General features: G+C 31.6%; 3 protein-coding genes and 1 pseudogene across 3 annotated transcripts; 1 reads left to right on the forward strand and 3 right to left on the reverse strand.

Annotated features, from left to right (window-relative positions):
- Nucleotides 1-4,090: 4,090 nt before the first annotated feature.
- LOC146885734 (uncharacterized) lies at nucleotides 4,091-5,453 on the forward strand (annotated as a pseudogene).
- Nucleotides 5,454-11,774: 6,321 nt separating this feature from the next.
- LOC146885735 (non-specific lipid-transfer protein D, cotyledon-specific isoform-like) lies at nucleotides 11,775-12,128 on the reverse strand. The gene has a single exon (XM_085675068.1). It carries the CDS (start codon nucleotides 12,126-12,128, stop codon nucleotides 11,775-11,777), a length of 354 nt encoding a protein of 117 aa, XP_085531194.1.
- A 2,315-nt stretch (nucleotides 12,129-14,443) lies between these two features.
- On the reverse strand, nucleotides 14,444-14,797 carry LOC146885736 (non-specific lipid-transfer protein D, cotyledon-specific isoform-like). Its single transcript, XM_085675069.1, has one exon. It carries the CDS (start codon nucleotides 14,795-14,797, stop codon nucleotides 14,444-14,446), a length of 354 nt encoding a protein of 117 aa, XP_085531195.1.
- A 9,388-nt stretch (nucleotides 14,798-24,185) lies between these two features.
- LOC114188435 (non-specific lipid-transfer protein D, cotyledon-specific isoform-like) lies at nucleotides 24,186-24,539 on the reverse strand. Its single transcript, XM_028077017.2, has one exon. The coding sequence runs from the start codon at nucleotides 24,537-24,539 to the stop codon at nucleotides 24,186-24,188; it is 354 nt and encodes a 117-aa protein (XP_027932818.2).
- Nucleotides 24,540-27,338: the final 2,799 nt, after the last annotated feature.

Genomic DNA, 27,338 nt, shown 5'->3' on the forward strand with positions numbered 1-27,338 from the left:
ATAATACTTGGATGTATGTTAATACGACTCTTATGCCCTTCCTCTAAGAGCATCTTCCTCAATACCCGACTCCTGGGTATACACACCCTCTCTCTAAAACACAGGATGTCGTTTTTACCCATCCTGAAATCTTTTCTCTTTTTTCAGTGCCTAATTCCCCAACTATCTGTTGCAGCTCCTGATCCTTACCTTGTTCCACTCGAACCTCATCTAGGAACTCGTTAGTGATTCATAACATGTTGCACTGTATATGATTAGTGTCTGTACGTAAACCAAGTTCATGTCCCGTAGTTTCTCAATAAGCTCCAGCTCTTTTGTTACCATGGCAGACATATGCACTCTTTTCCTGCTCAAAGCGTCTACAACGACATTGGCTTTACCAGGATGGTACAAAAGCTCAAAGTCATAGTCCTTCAAATACTTCATCCACCTACGCTGCCTCATGTTCAGTTCCTTCTGATCAAACAAGTATTTCAGGCTCTTGTGATCACTGAACTCCTGAAACTGAGACCCATATAAGTAACGCCTCCTAGTCTTGAGGGCAAAAACTACTACAGCCAACTCCAGGTCATGCATCGGATAATTCTTCTCATGTATCTTCAATTGTCTTGACACATAAGCCACTGATTGTTTGTCTTGCATCAGCACACAACCCAGCCCCTGATACGAAGCATCACAATACACCTCAAACATCTTGGTCGTGTCAGGAATAACAAGTACTGGTGCGGTTGTCAACCTCCTCTTCATATCTTCAAAACAGGCTTCACACTCGTCTGTCCAAGAGAAAGGCTGGTCCTTCTTAATGAGATGTGTCAATGGACTCACTATCTTTGAGAATCCCTCCACAAACCTTCTATAATAACCCGCAAGACCCAAGAAGCTTCACACCTCTATAACTGTCTATGGTCTCTCCCACTTCACCACAATTTCAATCTTAGCCAGATCCACTGCTATTCCTTGAGCGGAGATTGCATGGCCCAAGAATTGTACCTCATTCATCCAAAACTCACACTTCGACAACTTCCCACACAACCTATGCTCTCTAAGAACCTCCAATACCACTCTTAAATGTTCTACGTGTTCTTCCCAACTCTTAGAGTATATTAGTATGTCGTCAATGAATACAACGATAAACTGATCCAGATACGGCCGAAAGATTCTATTCATGTAATCCATGAAAATTGTAGGAGTGTTCGCTACCCTAAATGACATCACCACATATTTGTAGTGTCCATATCGTGACCAGAAAGCTGTCTTCTGCATATCCTCTGGCTTGACTAGGATCTGATGATATCCAGACCTCAAGTCAATATCAGAGAACACTGTTGCTCGTCCTTAGTTGATCCAACAGGTCATCAATCCTCGGTAATAGGTAGTTATTCTTTATGGTCAGCTTATTCAACTAACGATAGTCAACACACAACCCTAAAATGTCGTTCTTCTTCTTTACCAAGAGTACAAGTGCTCCATAAGGTGATGCACTAGGTCGGATGAACTTCTTCTCAAACAGGTCTTCTGTCTGCTTCTTCAACTCAGCCAACTCTGTTGGCGCCATCCGATACAATGCCATGGACATTGGGCCAGCTCAAGGGATGAGATCAATAGTGAAATCCACATCCCTGCTAGGTGGTAATTCTAGTATTTTGTCTCGAAAGACATCCGCATACTCATCAACCACTACTGTGTTTCTAATTTGTTCTGATGTACTCTTCTTTTCTTATATAGCAACAATCATGAAACAAGTAGCCCCAGCTTTTGCCTCATTCATCGCCCTCTAAGCTGAGATCAACTCCAAACCTATTGTCTCTGGGAATACCACGCTGCGTCGTCCGCAATCAATAACAATATGGTTGACCGACAACTAGTCCATCCACAAGATTACATCAAGACCCTCCATTGGCAAGCAAATGAGATTCACCTTGAACATGCGGCCTGTCACCTCCATATAGAAACCCACGCACATAGAAGTGGTGGATACCTCGCCCGATGCTGGTGTCGCAACTATTAGCTCGCACCCCAGCTCTCGCATCACAAGCCCGAGCCTTCTCACACATTCATTAGACACGAATGAATGGGTGGCTCCTGAATCAAACAACACCACAACCTCATGATTAAACAACAAGCAAATGGATTGCACTAGATTACTTGACTGAGTAGCCTCGGTGGTCGTCAGGGCAAAAACACGCCCCAGTACTCTAGGCCGATCTTCCACTGGTTTCTTGGCTGGCGCAGCTCCAGCTGGTTTCTTGTTAGGGTAGTGACGTGCAAAATGCCCCGTCTGTCACAAACATAGCACTTGCCAATGCTACTACCACCTCCCGAGCTGTCAGAGGGTTTTGGACAATCCCTCTTGAGATGCTCCCCATCATAGTTATAGCATTGTAGTTTCCTGGCCAAAGACTATGGTTTGTCATACGGCTTCTTCTGCTGGCATGAGTCGGTGGTGTTCTTTTGAGGTCGAGCCACTATGTTGGGCCCTATCTCTAGCTGCTCAACTGCCTTAGCCTGTTCCACCAAGACGGGAAACTCCCTGATCTAGAGTGGTACTATGAATTGGTTAAGCTCATGTTTCAGTCTGCCCTCGTATTTTCTACACCTCCACTCCTCGGTGACAGCGGCCGAATAGAACCTCGCCAAGTACTCAAACCTGTTTGTGTATGCCTGCACAATCATGTTCCCCTACTGGAACGTGAGGAATTCAGCTTTCGTCTCATGTCTGGCACTATCAAGGAAATATTTCTCTCGAAATCTCGACCTGAAGGAAGTCCAGGTAACCTACTCTACCCGGGTTTGCATCAGTTGTTGCGTCCCTTATCACCAGTATTCGGCATCCACCACCAGTAAGAATGTGATGAATGAGAGTTTTTGTGCATCAGTACATTCGATCACCCTACATATCTTCTCACATTCTTTTAGCCAAGCATCTGCTTCGTCAGGAGTGGCCTTGCACGTGAATTTAGAGGGCTTATGCCTCATGAAGTCCTCCATAGTGATCGAACGAGCAGGTGCGACTATGACCCTGGATTGCACTGCAATGGGCTGCATCGCGTCCACCATACCATAAATCGCTTGTGCAATTTCATTTGCCCCAGCAACATTCCTCCTCCTCTTGTATGCCATAGCCTACGCACGCCACATTTCCAGCTGTTCAAATGACACAGCTCAAGTCATAACTATACAAGCCAAAATTAACACAAAGCATATAAAACAGTCACGCAAGCTTAACACAATAAGCTCACTCTCCACAAACCCCAAAAATCATTTTGAAAACCTTTGCTCTGATACCAAATGTAACATCTCAACCGAATATTACAAATTTTTAATAATATTATAAAAGAAATATAAATAACCTTATTTATTAAAACATAATTTCCCAAAACAATGTGGGAAATTTAAACTTAAAACCAATTAAAGTATCTCAAATACATCATAAACTCATTATTAAAACAATTCCATGTTCATAATCAAAGTTTACAATCCAAAAAAAATCCATAATAAAACAACTCTATAAGATTCTCCCAGCTAGCCCAAGCTCCGAGCCTAAGCCGTACCAGCTCCACCAGCAATATCCTTCGCTCATGTGTATCGCGTACACGATCATCGCCAAACACAAGCAGATAGGGTGAGCTAACATAAATAAACACACACACACACACACACACACACATATATATATATATATATATATATATATATATATATATATATATATATATCAATCATATACATATAACAAAACACATCAAAAGCATTCCGTCCTTTCATCCTGCATCCATGCCATATACTAATCATTTTCTAGGACAACAATTTGGAAATAGGTTAATATATATAGAACTTGATTACAACAATGTTGATGAATAACTTCTGTTTCAATCATATTTCAACTCCATGACAGGTTTAAATTTTTTATCTTAATATACATAAATATATTGCATATTGTACTATAGTTCATTATATACTAATATAATGCATATATTATGACAGAAGAACGAAGACAAATTTTCCAAAAGATAATATATGTTGTAAATCATGAACAAGGTGGAATGTTTTTTTATATGGCTATAGAGGAACAAGAAAAACATTTATGTGGATGACATTATGTTCTACTTTACGATCAAAAGGTAAAATTGTACTTGTAGTTGCATCGAGTGACATAGCTTCTCTATTATTACCAGCAGGTAGAATAACACATTCTAAATTCAAGATTCCAGTCCCCACACTAGAGTACTTTGTCTGCAATATTTCAAATAGAAATGAACCTTCATATTTGTTGAAGATTGCTAAACTAATTATTTGGGATGAAGCGCCAATGACCCACAAATATTATTTTGAAGCATTGGATAGAACTTTGAAAGACATAATGAAATGTGATTCAGTGTTTGGAGGCAAAGTAATAGTATTTGGAGGGGATTTTAGACAAATTCTTCACGTTGTTCCACAAGATAGCAGATCAAATATTGTTCACGCAACAATAAACTCATCATATCTATGGGATCATTGTTAGATTATGACTCTAATAAAGAACCTGAGACTCTTACAAGATGGATTACAGAGGTCTACTGCTGAAGAAATTGAACAGTTCTCATCTTGGATAATTCGAATTCGTGATGGTACACTAAGTGAACCAAATGATGGTTTAGTTGATATAGACATTCCATCTGACCTATTAATTCTAAACGATATTGATCCTATTGAAGCCATAATGTCTACCACATATCCAATACTGATGCAAAAATACAAAGATGAAACCTTCCTCAAAACCAGAGCAATATTGGCAAGTAGAATTGAAACAGTTGATGAAATCAATGACTATGTCCTACAATCAATACCTGGTAACGACAAATGCATTTTTTTTAGTTATAACTTATTCATGTTCAATAAGTGTTAAACTTTACTAATAAACAATATCTAAGCTCAGATTCTATTGACACATCAAACAACATGGAAGTTGACCCATATGAAGGCATTACTCCATAATTCCTAAATTCGTTAAAAACATCAGGTTTACCAAACCACATTATTAACCTAAAGGTTGGGGCACCAATTATGCTTTTAAGAAATTTGGATCAATCAGAAGGTTTGTGTAATGGGAGCAGATTAATAGTAACAAAACCTGCAAAACATGTAATCGGTGCAAAGATTATTAATGCAAGAAGACACAATCACGAATGTCCATGTCATAGTCACAGTCTCCATGGCCTTTTAAGCTCATCAGAAGACAATTCCCCATCATGTTATCTTATGCTATGACCATAAACAAATCTCAAGGATAATCTTTGGAAACAGTTGGTCTGTATTTGCCTACCCCAGTATTTAGCCATGGTCAATTGTATGTTGTAGTTTCTAAGCTGCAAAGTCGGGCTGGATTAAAGATTTTAATCCATGACAGTGAAAAAAATCCTTTGGAATCTACAACCAATGTCATTTTCAAAGAAATTTTCCAGAATGTATAACCTGTAATGATCTACACTTCATTTGGATCTATGCATATCTTTCCTAATATTTAGTTAAGTATTCATCTATATATTTGTTGCTCCACTTACAAACAATAACTAACAGAAGCTTATTATTACAACAATCACTAACAACAAAATACTTCTAAAGACATTTATTCAAGTTAATACAACAATCACTACCACAATTAAAAATGACTATAGAAACAAAATTTAATTTTTTGTTTACAAAAACAGAACCGTAAGTGAATCTGGAATAGAGACTGGAACCAACACTAGTTAAAAGAAAAATAATATACAAACTTTGACAATAAGACAAATAAACACCCTTATCTCTTTCTTCAATGGATCCAAAGACAAGACAAAAAAAAACACCCTTAACATTTCTTTCTTCAACAGATCTAAAGATACATGTTTGTATATTTTCTCCCATATTTATCAATCATTTCTGAAACTTAATTCCATAAACAATTTCATTATATTTCAGGGAATAAAGAATTAAAGAAATTTGAAATATAAACTCAAACACCACCCCACATAAATCATAACAAGAACTTGGTTATCTGGTGCCATGTTTGAAGTTTCTCGAATAAGTACATGAACTTTGTTCGTCGATCACATGTTTGTAAATGCTCCAACAAGCTCTTAACTACTTTGTCAACTTTCACCGTTGACCATTAATTTATCCCAACCAGCCTTTATCTGACAAAATGCATTTAAATGAAAACCAACCAACAACAAAAATTTTAACGCAATTAAATAATCAACAAAGATGGCCAAACTGATATTTAGTTTTTAACTAAAGACATCACCATAATTGGTTTATTCACCTCCATCATGTATGATGATTATAATAGCTAATTGGTTGTCAACAGATTTGATCAACTGATACACGGTTAGTTAATACCTTTCAACATTACTTGTCAACATGTCCATAAGTATATATAATATTATAACTTGATTTCAAAGACATTTATTAATTTATTCTTTCTATAATAAGCAATATTACCATGTTATTATACAGTTGTAAAAATAGGTAACCCAGCCCGACCCTGCTCGACCCACCACGGGTTGATGATTTAGTGAGTCAACCCAACCCGACTCACTTTTTTGCGAGCCAAAACAATTTGAACCCGACCCGGCCCACCACGGTTGGCGGGTTAAATGGGTTGACTTACGGATTCACTTAATTAAAAAAATACAATTTTTTTTTTATTTTTTTCAGTCAAAACTAAATTGTAATTCTAATTAAAATCTAAATAAAATTTAATACAATCCAAATACAAACCAAAATAAAAGAAAATACAAATTATTTATGTGTTGGATAAAAAAACAACTTAACATGACCCAAATGTAAAGCCCAACTTAATAAAAAAAAGCACTTGTGTGACCCTTTTAAAAATATAATAAAAAACAAAAAAAAATTACTCGTGCGTATGCACAGGTACAAATACTAGTTAAGTTTAAAAATATTTCAAGCAAGTTTTTTTTCTTGAAATACACTTAGACACGGTTTAGAAGAAGTGGGATATGCTTTGGTAAGGTTATGGATTGCAAAGTTCATAGGAGAAGGAAAGAAGGGTTGTCAACGTAAAGTTAGGGGAAATGGAAATAAAATCTCTACAAACACGCACATTTCGTGCAAGCCTTTGTGGGTGAAAACGAATGGGGTTGGGGTTCCAAAATGGAAGCTTCAAGGATTTAACAATGGCAGAGGAACAAGGGGGGATTACAAGTTAAGTGCTATTGAGTTTCAAATTAAGTTTAAAAATATTTCAGACAAGTTTTCCCGAAATACACTTAGACATGGTTTAGAAGAAGTGGGATGGGTTTTGGTAAGGTTATAGGTTGCAGATTTCAAACGAGAAGGAAAGAAGGGTTGTCAACGTAAATTTAGGGGAAATTGAAATAAAACCTCTACAAACACGCACATTTTGTGCAAGCCTTCGTGGGTGAAAACGAATGGGGTTGGGGTTCCAAAATGGAAGCTTCAGGGATACGACAATGGCAGAGGAACAAGGGGTTGTTGTGAAGCTTTGTGGGTGCATACGAGTGGGGTTTGAAAATGACAAATCATGTGAGAGAATGGGATAACATAGTGGGATTTTTTATGGTGAGAGGATATGGTTCAACAATGGCAAATTTTCAGTCAATACAATTTATAAGGCTTCTATTTGACAGAATGGGGGAATAGAAAGATAATCCTTTTCATTTGCCACTTCCATTTTCCTAATGTACTCAAAGTTCATTTTACATCAAATCACAACTTTGCATTACATGTTTTTGTTTCCATTCATATAAATGCAAATGTTCCAAAGAAATCTTTCACATGTTGCATACCCAGAAAATAGGCACAGATAAAACATGCACTACAACTTGATATATTAAAGCTCTTGACTTTTCAGTCAGAGAAATGATTAGGGTAGATATGTAATACTTTATTAGATTCATATAATTGATATATCTACCTTCAAACAAAATAGCTCAAAGATTTTATCCATAAAATTGGACATAAACACTAATCAGGATATGAGAATCTAGCTTTTAGGACTTTATATCCAAATCCAAGCTTTTACTTTAGCTAAGTTAAATACCTTCTTTATTTCCTTCAAAGTGGAACTAAAAGTGCTAATATTCTATGCATTCATATTGTCCAAACATAGCAATCCACATACACTTCCACACATTGTTGATTTTATTGCTTAGCCCAAGTAACCTAATTTGTTGAAAGTGATTTTTCGCTTTATTGTGATGTGAAGTAACAATTACTGACCATTTGTCACACATGTTCCAAATTTTCCCTATTGATATATAGTTAAAGAATAGGTGCTGAACTGTTTCCTCACCCCTGCCACACATGACACATTCACGACTTTTGACATCACCCCTTTTTTGGTTAGATTGCCACAAGTTACGATTTTATTTAACTAAACTTTAAAATAAAAATGTAAATCCCCTAGTGATGATTTGACATTTCAAAATTGTCTATTTAGATTTGTATCTTTGCCCATAATTCGTTTTCTAATTTTATTATACACTGATTTTAGTGTGTAAATTTTAGTTTTACTATCCTTCCAAACACAACGATCTTCCTTCCTCATGTTTATTGTACTAATTTGCAACTCATTAAATAAAATATCAACCTGTGATTTCTCCCGCTAGAAGCATTCTCTTCACCATTCTAATTTCCATTTTCAAGACCCCTTGTTGCAAAAAATCCAATTCCCCTATTGTTACATCCATGGAAAGGGAATTTGCATCTAGTCTTAGATCATTTTTTTGGAAGAGAGACCTCATTAAACCACCTTCCTAAAACAATATATTATCTCCTCTTCTCCTAAACGAGGACACATTATTATCAAACCAGTTTTCTCTGTATCCCTTCCCACATGTTTTCCTTAAGTCTTTCCATCAACGAAAATCATAATAACTTTTACTTGTACAATTTAAGTGTCTCCAAGAATCATACTTTGACTCCAAAGTTAGTTTAACTTTTAAAAGGCATGATTATCTTCATTACGTAGTCACACAAATACCCTTAAGATGCAAACATACATAAACAGAAATTATGTCTTTATATAGATGTAATCACAAACAATAGTTATTACAAATAGTTGATACCTCCTTTCATAACATTTAGTTATTTTACATGTATCAACACATATCCTTACAAGTATTGTGAATGTATGGTTTCAGCAGTTGAATAACTACTTTAACTATGTACACACTTTTCAATAGAATATGAAAGCTTAATCTTGCATAATGTTGGGAGTTGTATGAATTTATGAAAATGAAACCCTAAATTAGTTGTAGAGGCATCCAAACAAGTACAGAGGTTTTTTAAGGTTGCAGGATTGTTTCCTTTTGTAAGCTGTTGAGCAGCTCCAACACAACAACTTGGAGTTGGAGTGGAAAATTCTTGACTAACCAAATAAGGCACACATGGAGCAAACAATGGCTTCTACTCATCACATGTAGCAAGCATTTGACCTTCACTCAATCTTGTTTAGCCAAACCATAAGCCATAACAAACATGACCAAAGCCAAAACCCTCTTCTCCACCATCTTTTCTATTGATTATCTACGCTTTCTTTGTGTTCCCTCTTATCAACTTGTGTAATTATCATTTTTGGCATATTTTATCACTTTTTTTCTTTTCCGTTGGAGTCATACTATAGTTTAGTCAAACATTTGAAACTTACAAATAATTTCTATGTTTCCTTTGCCTTTAAACTTATTAATACATTAATTAGTTACTGCTTTAAAAATATTTTGGTCAAGGTTTGTTTCAGAAGTTTTAGTGAAATATTACATACAATGTATTTTAATGAATTTATATTCTTGTTTGTTATTTAATATAACTGTTTATATATTTTAAAAATCTTAAAATTAAATTAAATAACATATATGAAATCCATGCCAAATATAATCATTGACATTGAAGTTGGTCAAAATCATTTTATACATAGAGTCATTGTTATTAAAATAATATAATTGAATTTTATTTGTAATTAATAAGTAAATTATAAGGACTCAAACATGGATAAATCAAGTCATTTTTTCCAACTATAAAAACATATCTAATTAAGTTTAAATAATAAGATGACGACTAATAAAAACGGAGTTGACTCCAACGTCAAATTAAATTAAACAAAATTAATATAATTTACTCAACGTTAATTTTATATAACTATATAATTTAGATATTTATATTTATTTTGATTAATATTAATTAAGTTGACTTTTTTTTTAATTTATAATTTATTTGACGTCTTTGATAAGGTTAATATTATTTTAATTAATTTTATTTTTTAATATTATATTTATTTAAATTAATGTAGTTAATACTGATATTATTTAACTTAAAGAATATAATTTTTTAACATAATTATATATATATATATATATATATATATATATATATATATATATATATATTCCTTTGAACTAAAGTAACATTAATTTTATAATTCATGTAAATCTACTGCCTTCTTTGACCATAAGTAATTCTTTTAAAGTTTAAAACATCATAAAAAATTATTGTTAATGCACAGACTCAATTTAGATCCTAAGGAGAACTCGAGATTTACATATTTCCTTATGTTTGGGTGAAGTATTTCAACAATGCTGAGAAATTGAAATACATTATATTTTAATTGCTTGCAATTAAATTCTCTTCATTTTCTAAATAACTTGTTCGGATAAAAAAATTAAAATACCTTACATTTCAATTTTATTTTGGATAAAATAATTGAATTTCTGGTGAAATAAATTTTATTCTATCAATATTTATTTTAGGCTTAATTATGTTTTGAGTTCATGATAAATTTGGAAACGGGTCGGTCAGACTTGTCGGGTCAATGGGTCGGTCTGGTCATTGGGCTTGCCAACATGTCTGGGTCGTCAGTCTGGGTCGTCAGGCTTGCCCGACACCTCTAGGTTGTATGGACCGCCAAACCCGTGTGGGTCACCGAGCTCGCTCGTTTTGCTTGGGCCATCGGACCTGCTGACCCGTCTTGGTTTTCAAGTCGGTTTAACCTGTCTTTGTCTTCGAGCCCACCTGACTCGTGTGGGTCGTCAGTACTTATTGTTTATTGTACTCTTGCCTAACTCATTCAATACAATATGAACCTATGATTTTTCCTGTTCGAAGAATTCTCTTCACCAATCTAATTTCCATTCCCAAGACCCATTGTTGCAAAAAGCCACTTCCCCTATTGTTGAATTCATGGAAAGGGAATTCGCATCTAGTTTGGGATACTTTTCTGGAATAGAGAACTCATTGACCCACATTCCCAAAATAAGATCCTATTTCCTCTCCTCCTAAACCAAGAAACATTAATTTCAAATCAATTTTCTCGGTATCCCTTCCCACATGTTTTCCTTAAATCTTTTCATCACAAGAAATCATAATCACTTTTACTTGTAGATTTTAAGTTTCTCCAAGAATCATAGTTTGACTCCACGATATCTTTCCAAACTATGTTTATCTTTTTCAATTGCCACTTCCATTTTTCTAATGTACTTAAAGTTCATGTACTTAACCTCCTTTATAATCATTAAATTGAATATTCATTTGTTGTTTCGTTATTTATCTTTTAAAACACATGATTAGTTTCATCACGTAGTCACACAAATACACTTAAGATTCTTACATACATACAAAAGGAAAAATTTTTGTCTTTATATAGATGTAATCACCAACAATAGTCATTACAAATAGTTGATACATCATTTCATAACATTTATTTGTTTTACATGCATCACCATATATCCTTACAAGTGTTGTGAATGTATGGTTTCAGCAGTTGAAAAACAACTTTAACTATGTACACACTTTTCAATAGAATATGAAAGCTTAATCTTGCATGCTGTTGGGAGTTGTATCAATTTCTGAAAATGAAACCCTAAATTAGTTGTAGAGGTATCCAAACAAGTACATAGGTTTTTTAAGGCTGCAGGATTGTTTCCTTTTGTAAGCTGTTGAGCAGCTCCAGCACAACAACTTGGAGTTGGAGTGGAAAATTCTTGACTAACCAAATAAGGCACACATGGAGCAAACAATGGCTTATACTCATCACATGTAGCAGGCATTTGACCTTCACTCAATCTTGTTATGGCCAAACCATAAGCCAAAACAAACATGACCAAAGCCAAAACCCTCTTCTCCACCATCTTTTATATTGATTATGTATGCTTTCTTTATTTTCACTCTTATAAACTTGTGTGATTATCATTCTTAGTTTGCCATTACTTATATAGACTTCATACTAGGCTTGAAATAATTCAAATCATTTTTGGCATATTTTATCACTTTTTTTTCTTTTCAGTTGTAGTCATACTATAGCTTAGTCAAACATTTGAAACTTACAAATAATTTTTGTATTTCCTTTGCATTTAAACTTATTAATACATTAATTAGTTACTACTTTAAAAATATTTTGGTCAAGGTTTGATTCAGAAGTTTTAGTAAAATATTACATACAATGTATTTTAATTAATTTATATTCTTGTTTGTTATTTAATATAACTCTTTATATATTTTAAAAATCTTAAAATTAAACTAAATAACATATATGAAATCTATGCCAAATATAATCATTGACATTGAAGTTGGTCAAAACCATTTTAAACATAGAGTCATTCTTATTAAAATAGTATAATTGAATTTTATTTGTAATTAATAAGTAAATTATAAGGACTCAGACATGGATAAATCAAGTCATTTTTTTCAACTATAAAAGCATATCTAATTAAGTATTAAATAATAAGATGAGGACTAATAAAAATGGAGTTGACTCCAACGTCAAATTAAACTAAACAAAATTAATATAATTTACTAAACGGTAATTTTATATAATTATATAATTTAGATATTTATATTTATTTTGATTAATATTAATTAAGTTGACTTATATTTTTAATTTATAATTTATTTGACGTAATTGTTAAGGTTAATATTAGATTAATTAATTTTATTTTTTAATATTATATTTATTTAAATTAATGTAGTTAATCCTATTACTATTTAATTTAAAGAATATAATTTTTCAACATAATTATATATATATATATATATATATATATATATATATATATATATATATTACTTTGAAGTAAAGTAACATTAATTTTATAATTCATGTAAATCTACTGCCTTCTTTGACCATAAGTAATTCTTTTAAAGTTTAAAATATCATAAAAAAATATTGTTAATGCACAGGCTCAATTTAGATCCTAAGGAGAACTCGAGATTTATATATTTCCTTATGTTTGGGGGAAGTATTTTAATAATGCTGAGAAATTGAAATACATTATATTTTAATTGCTTGCAATTAAATTCTCTTTATTTTCTAAATAACTTGTTCGGATAAAAAAATTAAAATACCTTACATTTCAATTTTATTTTGGATAAAATAATTGAATTTCTTGTGAAATAAATTTTATTCTATCAATATTTATTATAGGCTTAATTATGTTTTTAGTTCATGATAAATTTGGAAACGGGTCGGTCAGACTTGTCGAGTCAATGGGTCGGTCGGGTCATTGGGCTTGCCAACATGTCTGGGTCGTCAGTTTGGGTCGTCAGGCTTGCCCGACAACTCTAGGTTGTATGGACCGCCAAACCCGTGTGGGTCACCAAGCTCGCCCGTTTTGCTTGGGCCATCGGACCTGCTGACCCGTCTTGGTTTTCAAATCGGTTTAACCTGTCTTTGTCTTCGAGCCCACCTGACTCGTGTTGGTCGTCAGTCCTCATTATTTATTGTACTCTTGCCTAACTCATTCAATACAATATGAACCTATGATTTTTCCTGTTCGAAGCATTCTCTTCACCAATCTAATTTCCATTCCCAAGACCCATTGTTGCAAAAATCCACTTCCCCTATTGTTGAATCCATCGAAAGGGAATTCGCATCAAGTTTGCGATACTTTTCTAGAATAGAGACCTCATTGACCCACATTCCCAAAACAAGATCCTATTTCCTCTCCTCCGAAACCAAGAAACATTAATTTCAAACCAATTTTCTCGGTATCCCTTCCCACATGTTTTCCTTAAATCTTTTCATCACAAGAAATCATAATCACTTTTACTTGTAGATTTTAAGTTTCTCCAAGAATCATAGTTTGACTCCACGATATCTTTCCAAACTATGTTTATTTTTTTCAATCGCCACTTCCATTTTTCTAATGTACTCAAATTTCATGTACTTAACCTCCTTTATAATCATTAAATTGAATATTCATTTGTTGTTTCGTTATTTATCTTTTAAAACACATGATTAGTTTCATCACGTAGTCACACAAATACACTTAAGATTCATACATACATACAAAAGGAAAAATTTTTGTCTTTATATAGATGTAATCACTAACAATAGTCATTACAAATAGTTGATACCTCCTTTCATAACATTTATTTGTTTTACATGCATCACCATATATCCTTACAAGTGTTGTGAATGTATGGTTCCAGCAGTTGAAAAACTACATTAACTATGTACACACTTTTCAATAGAATATGAAAGCTTAATCTTGCATGCTGTTGGGAGTTGTATGAATTTCTGAAAATGAAACCCTAAATTAGCTGTAGAGGCATCCAAACAAGTACAGAGGTTTTTTAAGGCTGCAGGATTGTTTCCTTTTGTAAGCTGTTGAGCAGCTCCAGCACAACAACTTGGAGTTGGAGTGCAAAATTCTTGACTAACCAAATAAGGCACACATGGAGCAAACAATGACTTATACTCATCACATGTAACAGGCATTTGACCTTCACTCAATCTTGTTATGGCCAAACCATAAGCCATAACAAACATGACCAAAGCCAAAACCCTCTTCTCCACCATCTTTTCTATTGATTATGTATGCTTTCTTTGTTTTCACTCTTATCAACTTGTGTGATTATCATTCTTAGTATGCCATTACTTATATAGACTTCATACTAAGCTTGAAATAATTCAAATCATTTTTGGCATATTTTATCACTTTTTTTTCTTTTCCGTTGGAGTCATATTATAGTTTTGTCAAACATTTAAAACTTACAAATAAATTTTGTGTTTCCTTGGCATTTGTACTTATGAATACATTAATTAGTTATTGCTTTAAAAATATTTTGGTCAAGGTTTGTTTCAGAAGTTTTAGTGAAATATTACATACAATGTATTTTAATTAATTTATATTCTTGTTTGTTATTTCATATAACTGTTTATATATTTTAAAAGTCTTAAAATTAAATTAAAGAACATATATGAAATCCAAGCCAAATATAATCATTGACATTGAAGTTGGTCAAAATAATTTTATACATAGAATCTTTTTTATTAAAATAATATAATTGAATTTTATTTGTAATTAATAAGTAAATTATAAGGACTCAAACATGGATAAATCAAGTCATTTTTTTCAACTATAAAAACATATCTAATTAAGTATTAAATAATAATATCACGATTAATAAAAATGGAATTGACTCCAACGTCAAATTAAACTAAACAAAATTAATATAATTTACTCAACGGTAATTTTATATAATTATATAATTTAGATATTTATATATATTTTGATTAATATTAATTAAGTTGACTTTTATTTTTAATTTATAATTTATTTGACGTGTTTGGTAAGGTTAATATTAGATTAATTAATTTTATTTTTTAATATTATATTTATTTAAATTAATATAGTTAATCCTGATATTATTTAATATAAAAGTATAATTTTTTGATATAATTATATATATATATATATATATATATATATATATATGTATATTACTTTCGTAACATTAATTTTATAATTAATCTAAATCTATACTGTCTTCTTTGACAATAAATAATTTTTTTAAAGTTTAAAACATCGTTCTAAAAATATTGTTAATACACGGACGCAATTTAGATTTGAGGAGAACTCTGAAATTTATATATTTTCTTACTGTTTTACTATTTCACACCTCATTGTTACTAGCTGCACCTCATATTAAGAGAAAAGAGATTAAAATATTTTTAGAAAAACATCTTATTCTAGAAAGTTTATTTCCCATCACATGCATTCGAAAGAAGCTTGTTTAGGAGATTAATACATATGTTTTAAAAAGCTTGCTTCAAAAAATTTGCTACAGAAAGCTTGTTTCAGAAATTTAGTTTGGAAAAGATTGTTCCAAAATGCATTTAATACATACCGAGAAGTTTATTCTATATGTATTTCATAAGGAAATCATATTTCAAAATTTTGTTCTACAAATCCCTTTCCAGAGTAATGTGTTAATTGCATCCTGATTTTTGAAAAAGTGTCTCAATTAGGTTTCTTTTAGAAAAAAAATATTAATGTCGTTAACAGCGTGACACGTGTCAATATTTGATTTTTATTTTTTTTATTTTTTAATTTTTTTAATCTTTTGCAACGTCTCAGATCTTTAGTGTGACACGTGGCACCGTTAGTGTCACGTGATAATGAGCTATCACTTGTTAGTGTTTCTATCAAGTGTCATTGTCTTTATTTCAATTTAGTCCCTACAAATTATTAACACCATTAACGGCATGACAAGTGCCAGTATTTGGTTTTTTAATTTTTTTTTAATTTTTTGAATTTTTTTTTGCCACATATAAGATCCCTAGTGTGACACGTGGCACCATTAGTGTCATGTGGCAATGTGCTGTCACGTGTCAATGTTTATACCAAATGTCATTGTCTTGATTTCAATTTAGTCCCCACGTATGTCTATTTTTTTCAATTTAGTCTCCACATATGTATATTTATTTCAATTTAGTCCCAATTCTTTTTTGTTCAAAATAGAGAAATATTGTCTCTCTCTTAAGACAAAATTTATTATTTATATAAATGTTGTATTGATATTTCTTATTAAAAAATGACTTACAAAATTAAGTATTGATATGTATATTAAAATTTAGTAGTAAAAATCATGAAAATATTGGTTAATAATTAAGAAAAATGTAATATTTTATAACGTCATTTTTAATAAAAAAAATATGACTATTATTGAAAATGTTATACTCATATCTTTGACCATAAGTAATTCTTTTAAAGTTAATAATGATATTATTTATTTTAGTGAATATAATTTTTTAATATATATATATATATATATATAACATCAATTTTATAATTCATGTAAATCTACCATAAGTAATCCTTTTAAAGTTTAAAACATGATAAAAAAAATTATTATTGTTCATAGTATCGCAACCTAAAATGGGACATAAATCAAATAGAAATTGGTTTGAAAGTGCAGATTTGAAGTCGTCACCATAATTTATTATGGAAAACTATGCAAAATCATAAAGATAAAATAAAGTTTGCGAAAACCAGATTTAGGGTCTGAGAGTCGGTTACGCATAAGAAATGTATTAGCACCCTACGACATCTGCCCAAAGACGGTACCTTTAATGAAATGTGGAAGAAGAGATGTATTTATTTTAAATATTAATTTTTTCGATAAATAAGGAATAAGAAAACATTGAATAGACATATTTTTCGATTGAAAAGGACTCGACAAGGATCAACCTTGGTCTTACGTATTCTCATTAAAATGAGAAATCAAGGCTACATAGTTCTTTATAAAAATTTTATTAAAATATTTAATTTTTGAAAGTTGCATTTTTTACATTTTTTAAAATGAGTGTCATTCAACGCGTGCGACCGAGTTGACACCAATTTTTTTTTTATATTTGTAGTTTTGAAAAGGAGTGTCGTGCAACGCGAGCTGTCAAGTAGACACCAAAACATTTTTATAGTATCGTGTAACGTGAGCGGTCAATTAGACACCAAAACCATTTTTACAATTTTTGTATATTCCAAAAATGTTATTTAAATTTAATATTTAGAAAATGGGTGTCATGTGATGCGAGTGGTCAGGTAGACACAAAAAATCTTTATATATTTTCTCATTTGAAAATGGGTGTCATACAATGCGGGCTGTCGGGTAGACACCTAACTCATTTTTTATAATTTTTTTATTTTGAAAATGTTTGTCATGCGATGCGAGAGGTCGAGTAGACACTAAAAGAAAAAATAAAGAAAATAACTTTTAATTTTTGTTTATTTAAAAAACAAAGTTTCATGTGTAAAAAAAAAATGACTTTAAAAAGAGGGTAAGAATTATGGGGTGCCACATGTAAATGCAAGGGTGCATGGAGTAAACCAGTCCAAAAACAAATAAATCATACAGTGCCAACCACCATCAGAAGTCGCCGGTAGAACGAAGATTGGAGGAAGTGGGTGTTGTATATCTATATTGCAAGTGTAGGAAAGTTGAAGATGAATGGAAGTGTGGAGTTTGGTGATGGCGGGAGATGTAAGGAAGAAGGTGATGGTGCTTGCACGGGTGTAATACAGTAGAAAAATAATCTCTCCAAAAATTCCTGTGATTAAAGAGTAATAGTCCACTCAGCGGTTGTGAATGGCGGTAGTTGGAACCGTGAGAAGAATTTGAAACCATCAGAAGAATTGTTCCCATGCTTAAAATTGTTTTTGTTTGTTTTTTTTTATTATGTTTAATTTTTAATGAATTAAAATAAAATAAAATGGTCAGAAAAGATTTTTTATTTATATATTTTTTAATTTTGTAATTTCATAGTTTTTAATCTAAAAACAAAAATCCCTATTTTACTTTATTATTATTATTATTATTATTATATTTTAAAACAAAATTTAAAGAAATTATTTTAAAATAGAGTTTTTCTTTAAAATAAAATTATTTAAAATAAAATTAAGCTAGTTTATCAAAAATGCTAATTAAAGTTTCACATTTATGGTTTATTTTTTGTTTAGGATTAATACTAAATTTGGTCCTCTAATTTTATTCGAATTTTTGAAAAGATCCCTAATTTTTCATTTGTTCAATTTAGTCCACTAATTTCTTAAAAATATTCAATTTAGTCATTTCCGTTAAATTGATGTTAATGTTGTGTCCGTACAGTATCACATGTCATTTTATTGTGACATGACAATAACATGCAATTTAATTTGGATAAAATTGGATAAAATTATAAATAAAGGGACAAAATTGAAAACAAGCACGGTTAGGTGACAATAACATGACACGTAACACTGTACGGATACGACGTTAACGTCAATTTAATGGAAAGGACTAAATTGAACATTTTTTAAAAATTGGAGGACTAAATTGAGCAAATGAAAAATTATGGGTCTTTTTAAAAATTCGAATAAAATTAGAGGACCAAATTAGGTATTAAGCCTTTTGTGTAAATATGTTATATATATATATATATATATATATATATATATATATATATATATATATATATATATATATATATATATGGATGTATTATATAATATTTATAAATTATTATTCCTACCACATACTCAATACTCATTTCTATTTTCACCCTTTGAGGCGCCTTCTAAGAATAAAATTGTGACAGAACACATGCTCCAAAGAGAAGAATACATCGGATGTGTGGTGATTGACAATACATTAGACTTAGGACCAGAATATTGGCGCCCACCATGGGGCCGATAACAGAATGATTAGTTTCGTGTGACTGATAACAAAACCATTAGTCCCTGAAGCCACCTTTGGGAATGATCCGTTCATTCCCTTTACACCTCGATTGGGGGGCTTATGTTCCTACCATAGATCCAATAGTCCCACATCGCTTAAAAGTATGAAAAATACTTATTATTCATGTTTGATTGGACCTCTTAATTGTAATCAAACATGAATAATAAGTATTTTTCATACTTATCACTATACCCGCGAGATTACCGAATGGAAAAGTTGCCACGGCTACAAAAGAGGGCAATATGATTTTGGATGGTAGTTTGCAACTTGATAATGTCTATTTTGTGCCACAATTAACATGCAATTTAATTTTTTTATATCTCAATTATTTGATGCCTCAAAATTATATCGTTCAATTTACAAATGCATTGTGTGTAATATAGGACTAAAAGATGAGAACATTCATTGGAGCAAATGAGCGAATCGATGGTGTTTTTTTTAGGTATTCCGAATATACACGCATTAGTATTTGACAAAGATTTGTCAATTGATATGTGGTATAGTCGTTTGGGTTACTCGACAGGAAATGAGTTAAACTTAATCCCTCATGTGATTTTGTTTAGTAGAAGCAATAATAGTAAAATTTGTGATATATGCCCCCCTTTCTAAACAACATAGGAATCATTTTTCAGTAAGTGAGCATACTACAAGTAGTTTACTTGAATTAGTCCATTGTGAGCCCATTCCATTATTGGCCCACGAAAAACGAGTCAAGTTAGGCTGACCCACCAATTGAAAACGGGTTACAACTTACAACCCGACCCGTAAATGGGCCGGTCAGTGGGTTAGCTTGCCAATTTTGAATTTTTTTTTCTCTAATTTACACCTTAAGGCCAAAATTTGAGTTTTTTATTTTGCTTTAGATGCAGACCCAGATTACAAATTGAGGTTAGAGTGAGGATGAACCCATTTCGTTGCAGCTCCGATTTGACTTGGGGGAACAATAGAGAGTGAAGCCCTCACAAAAACATGCAGTGGTGGCCAAGGGTTCCAATATCGTAGGACGACAATGAGATGTGGGCTACACTGGAGATGAGGTCCAAGGTTGAGCCAAGGCGGAGGATGCACGATGAGGGGTTTGGCAGTGAAGGGGGATAGCCAATGGTGGAAGAATTATGCGCGACAGTTGGAAGTTGTGGGTTTCACCTCTAATGGATGGCGATTTGGGGAAGAAGAACTTGGTTTGATGGTTTCGCCTCTGATGGGTGACAATTTGGGGAAGAAACTGGTTGGAGGGTTTCGCTTCTGACTAAGAATGAGAGTGAGTGGATGCGTCGTGCACTCTAGGTGGTGTGGTGGCTGCGTGTTCACTCGTTGTGGTAGACCACTGGTGGTGATGGTGTGATGTGAGAGAAAGCTTCGAGAGATAAGAGATGGCAAAAATAACTTGAGCAAGCCATTGTGTCCAAAAACAAAAAGTAAAACATGTTCCTTTTTTCATTTGATAATGGGTCGCGGGGTGGGGTGGTGCGCCTTAACCTCCAGGTTGACCCGACGGGTTCACGGGTTGGCGGGTTAAAAACTCTAAACCGATCCATCTTTTTTGGACGGGCTAACGAACATACCCATTAGGTCTGGTCCATCTTATGTGGGTATTCTAAAACAAAATAGGAGAGTGAAAAAAATATCAACATATCATGAATGTGGCGGCACACACACTCAGATTTCAAGGTAATTTACCAATGCAGTTAGTTTAGGGGTGAATGTGTGTTAGCAGCAAGTGATTTATTTAATTGCACGCCATCTAAAGTGCTTAAATATTTGACACATTATGAAAAGTTATTTGGTAAACCAAGTAATTTCACTAACATGAAAATTTTTTGTTGTTTATGTTATGCTCATCATCAACGTCATGATAGATACTAATTTTTCAATAGAAGTCGAAAGTGTACATTTGTGAGGTTCTCCTATACGAAAAGTGAATGGAAATTGTATGATTTGGAATCCTTTGAATACTTTGTCTCTTGAGAAGGAAATTTTACAAACATGAATTTCTTTTTATTGGCTCACCAAACAATGTTATTTATACTCCTCACATTAATTTTAATATTGAGTATGTTGATAATGATATTGGATGGGATATTTATGATGAATTACCTCTATAAAGGGTGGTGCATCTATGTGCTAGCCTATGTGGATGATTTAATTATTGTAGTAAATTATATTTTAGCCATAAAAATTTTTAAAGCTTACTTAAGTTCTGGTTTTCATATAAAGGACTTAAGAGTCTTAAAATATTTTTTGGAGTTAGAGGTAGCCTATAATCCAGATGGGTTTTATCTTTGTCGAAGAAAATATGCATTGGAAATCATGAAGACACATGTTTATTAGGTGCCAAGCTTTTGGATTTTCCAATGGAACAACACCATATGCTAGCATTGGCTTCTGGTACACCACTTGAAGATCTAGAACCCTATTCAAAGATTGATTGGACGATTAATCTATTTGTCTATGACTAGACTTGATCATGCTTACTACATCCACATTTTATCTAAATTTATGCAGAATCCTCGTGAAAAGCATTGGGAGGTAGCCATAAGGGTTATTACATATTTGAAGAAACATCAAGGACAAGATATCGATATAACAGTGAATTGGAACTACAAGGATGGTGTGATTCAGATTCGGCAGGTTGCCCACTTACAAGACATTCTTTGACTAGTTGAGTGGTGTTTTTTGGTTCTTCTCTAGTATCTTGCAAAACTAAGAAATAATTAATCGTTTCTCGCTTTTCTGAAAAGGTTAAATATCGCTCTACGGTGGCGATTATATGTGAGTTAAAATGGCTCAAATAGTTACTTGGTGAGTTAGGAGTTAATATTCTAAAGGTATGCGATTGTATTGTAATAGTCAATCAACATTGCGTATTGCTCATAATCTAGTTTTCCATGAAAGAACAAAATATATTAAAGTTGATTGTCATTTGTTCATAATGAAGTAACAACTATCATCATTTGTCCCTCATATGTTCCTACCAAGGTACACCTTACAAACATCTTTACAATGACTTCAAGAAAACACAATTTGAATCTCTTTTGTACTAGTTAGGCCAAATTGAGTCTACTTCTTCTACTTCTTATCATCTCAAAATACAATTTTCATCTAACTTCCTCCTAAATTACTTCATTTTGGTATAGGCTAATTATAACATAGTTAATACCCGTAAGCTATGGAAGTAATATCTTACGTACGTACCCATAAACGATAATCAGTAGTAGATTGAAATCTATGCATTCACAATTAATTTTAAATATATATATATATATATATATATATATATATATAGCTACTGAGTATATATATATATATATATATATATATATTAAATTGAACTAAAGTAACATTAATTTTATAATTCATGTAAATCTACTGCCTTCTTTGACCATAAGTAATTCTTTTAAAGTTTAAAACATCATAAAAAAATATTGTTAATGCACAGGCTCAATTTAGATCCTAAGGAGAACTCGAGATTTACATATTTCTTTATGTTTGGGTGAAGTATTTCAACAATGCTGAGAAATTGAAATACATTATATTTTAATTGCTTGGAATTAAATTCTCTTCATTTTCTAAATAACTTGTTCGGATAAAGAAATTAAAATACCTTACATTTCAATTTTATTTTGGATAAAATAATTGAATTTCTTGTGAAATAAATTTTATTCTATCAATATTTATTTTAGGCTTAATTATGTTTTGAGTTCATGATAAATTTGGAAACGGGTCGGTCAGACTTGTCGGGTCAATGGGTCGGTGGGGTCATTGAGCTTGCCAACATGTCTGGGTCGTCAGGCTTGCCCGACACCTCTAGGTTGTATGGACTGCCAAACCCGTGTGGGTCACCGAGCTCACCTGTTTTGCTTGGGCCATCGGACCTGCTGACCCGTCTTGGTTTTCAAGTCAGTTTAACTTGTCTCTGTCTTCGAGCCCACCTGACTCGTGTGGGTCGTCAGTCCTCATTGTTTATTGTACTCTTGCCTAACTCATTCAATACAATATGAACATATGATTTTTGCTGTTCGAAACATTCTCTTCACCAATCTAATTTCCATTCCCAAGACCCATTGTTGCAAAAATCCACTTCCCCTATTGTTGAATCCATGGAAAGGGAATTCGCATCTAGTTTGGGATACTTTTATGGAATAGAGACCTCATTGACCCACATTCCCAAACAATATCCTATTTCCTCTCCTCCTAAACCAAGAAACATTAATTTCAAACCAATTTTCTCGGTATCCCTTCCCACATATTTTCTTTCAACCTTTTCATCACAAGAAATCATAATCACTTTTACTTTTAGATTTTAAGTTTCTCCAAGAATCATAGTTTGACCCCACGATATCTTTCCAAACTATGTTTATCTTTTTCAATCGCCACTTCCATTTTTCTAATGTACTAAAAGTTCATGTACTTAACCTCCTTTATAATCATTAAATTGAATATTCATTTGTTGTTTCGTTATTTATCTTTTAAAACACATGATTAGTTTCATCACGTAGTCACACAAATACACTTAAGATTCATACATACATACAAAAGGAAAAATTTTTGTCTTTATATATATGTAATTACCAACAATAGTCATTACAAATAGTTGATACCTCCTTTCATAACATTTATTTGTTTTACATGCATCACCATATATCCTTACAAGTGTTTGAATGTTTGGTTTCAGCAGTTGAAAAACTACTTTAACTATGTACACACTTTTCAATAGAATATGAAAGCTTAATCTTGCATGCTGTTGGGAGTTGTATGAATTTATGAAAATGAAACCCTAAATTAGCTGTAGAGGCATCCAAACAAGTACAGAGGTTTTTTAAGGCTGCAGGATTGTTTCCTTTTGTAAGCTGTTGAGCAGCTCCAGCACAACAACTTGGAGTTGGAGTGGAAAATTCTTGACTAACCAAATATGGCACACATGGAGCAAACAATTGCTTATACTCATCACATGTAGCAGGCATTTGACCTTCACTCAATCTTGTTATGGCCAAACCATAAGCCATAACAAACATGACCAAAGCCAAAACCCTCTTCTCCACCATCTTTTCTATTGATTATGTATGCTTTCTTTGTTTTCACTCTTATCAACTTGTGTGATTATCATTCTTAGTATGCCATTACTTATATAGACTTCATACTAAGCTTGAAATAATTCAAATCATTTTTGGCCTATTTTATCAACTTTTTTTCATTTCCGTTGGAGTCATACTATAGTTTAGTCAAACTTTTGAAACTTACAAATAATATTTGTATTTCCTTTGCATTTGAACTTATTAATACATTAATTAGTTACTACTTTAAAAATATTTTGGTCAAGGTTTGTTTCAAAAGTTTTAGTTAAATATTACATACAATGTATTTTAATTAATTTATATTCTTGTTTGTTATTTAATATAACTGTTTATATACTTTAAAAATCTTAAAATTTAATTAAATAACATATATGAAATCCATGCCAAATATAATCATTAACATTGAAGTTGGTCAAAATCATTTTAAACATAGAGTCATTCTTATTAAAATAGGATAATTGAATTTTATTTGTAATTCATAAGTAAATTATAAGGATTCAGACATGGATAAATCAAGTCATTTTTTTTCAACTACAAAAACATATCTAATTAAGTATTAAATAATAAGATGACAACTAATAAAAATGGAATTGACTCCAACGTCAAATTAAACTAAACAAAATTATTATAATTTACTAAACGGTAATTTTATATAATTGTATAATTTAGATATTTATATTTACTTTGATTAATATTAATTAAGTTGACTTATATTTTTAATTTATAATTTATTTGACATATTTGTTGAGGTTAATATTAGATTAATTAATTTTATTTTTTAATATTATATTTATTTAAATTAATGTAGTTAATCCTAATACTATTTAATTTAAAGAATATAATTTTTCAACATAATTTTATATATATATATATATATATATATATATATATATATTATTTTGCACTAAAAGTAACATTAATTTTATAATTCATGTAAATCTACTGCCTTCTTTGACCATAAGTAATTCTTTTAAAAGTTAAAACATCATAAAAAAAATTTTATTAATGCACAGGCTCAATTTAGATCATAAGGAGAACTCGAGATTTACATATTTCCTTATGTTTGGGTGAAATATTTCAACAATGCTGAGAAATTGAAATACATTATATTTGAATTGATTGCAATTAAATTCTCTTCTTTTTCTAAATAACTTGTTCGGATAAAGAAATTAAAATACCTTACATTTCAATTTTATTTTGGATAAAATAATTGAATTTCTTGTGAAATAAATTTTATTCTATCAATATTTATTTTAGGCTTAATTATGTTTTGAGTTCATGATAAATTTGGAAACGGGTCGGTCAGACTTGTCGGGTCAATGGGTCGGTGGGGTCATTGAGCTTGCCAACATGTCTGGGTCGTCAGGCTTGCCCGACACCTCTAGGTTGTATGGACCGCCAAACCCGTGTGGGTCACCGAGCTCTCCTGTTTTGCTTGGGCCATCGGACCTGCTGACCCGTCTTGGTTTTCAAGTCGGTTTAACCTGTCTCTGTCTTCGAGTCCACCTGACTCGTGTGGGTCGTCAGTCCTCATTGTTTATTGTACTCCAGCCTAACTCATTCAATACAATATGAACCTATGATTTTTGATGTTCGAAGCATTCTCTTCACCAATCTAATTTCCATTCCCAAGACCCATTGTTGCAAAAATCCACTTCCCCTATTGTTGAATCCATGGAAAGGGAATTCGCATCTAGATTGGGATACTTTTCTGGAATAGAGACCTCATTGACCCACATTCCCCAAACAAGATCCTATTTCCTCTCCTCCTAAACCAAGAAACATGAATTTCAAACCAATTTTCTCGGTATCCCTTCCCACATATTTTCTTTCAACCTTTTCATCACAAGAAATCATAATCACATGTAGCAGGCATTTGACCTTCACTCTTTCTTTGTTATGGCCAAACCATAAGCCATAACAAACAGAAGTTTTAGTGAAATATTACATACAATGTATTTTAATTAATTTATATTCTTGTTTGTTATTTAATATAACTCTTTATATATTTTAAAAATCTTAAAATTAAACTAAATAACATATATGAAATCCATGCCAAATATAATCATTAACATTGAAGTTGGTCAAAATCATTTTAAACATAGAGTCATTCTTATTAAAATAGTATAATTGAATTTTATTTGTAATTAATAAGTAAATTATAAGGATTAAGACATGGATAAATCAAGTCATTTTTTTGAACTATAAAAACATATCTAATTAAGTATTAAATAATAAGATGACAACTAATAAAAATGGAGTTGATTCCAACGTCAAATTAAACTAAACAAAATTATTATAATTTACTAAACGGTAATTTTATATAATTATATAATTTAGATATTTATATTTATTTTGATTAATATTAATTAAGTTGACTTATATTTTTAATTTATAATTTATTTGACGTATTTGTTAAGGTTAATATTAGGTTAATTAATTTTATTTTTTAATATTATATTTATTTAAATTAATGTAGTTAATCCTAATACTATTTAATTTAAAGAATATAATTTTTCAACATAATTTTATATATATATATATATATATATATATATATATATATATATATATATATATATATTACTTTGAAATAAAGTAACATTAATTTTATAATTCATGTAAATCTACTGCCTTCTTTGACCATAAGTAATTCTTTTAAAGTTTAAAACATCATAAAAAACATATTGTTAATGCACAGGCTCAATTTAGATCCTAAGGAGAACTCGAGGTTTACATATTTCATTATGTTTGGGTGAAGTATTTCAA

The sequence above is a fragment of the Vigna unguiculata genome, chromosome 6, assembly GCF_037176805.1.
Source record: "Vigna unguiculata cultivar grain cowpea cultivar isolate G323 ecotype 2 chromosome 6, ASM3717680v1, whole genome shotgun sequence".
Classification (NCBI taxonomy): Eukaryota; Viridiplantae; Streptophyta; class Magnoliopsida; order Fabales; family Fabaceae; genus Vigna; species Vigna unguiculata.

Excerpts from the sequence above, each read along its gene's own strand:
- LOC146885735 (XM_085675068.1), bottom strand. The coding sequence starts at position 12,128 with ATGGTGGAGAAGAGGGTTTTGGCTTTGGTCATGTTTGTTTTGGCTTAT.
- LOC146885736 (XM_085675069.1), bottom strand. The coding sequence starts at position 14,797 with ATGGTGGAGAAGAGGGTTTTGGCTTTGGTCATGTTTGTTATGGCTTAT.
- LOC114188435 (XM_028077017.2), bottom strand. The coding sequence starts at position 24,539 with ATGGTGGAGAAGAGGGTTTTGGCTTTGGTCATGTTTGTTATGGCTTAT.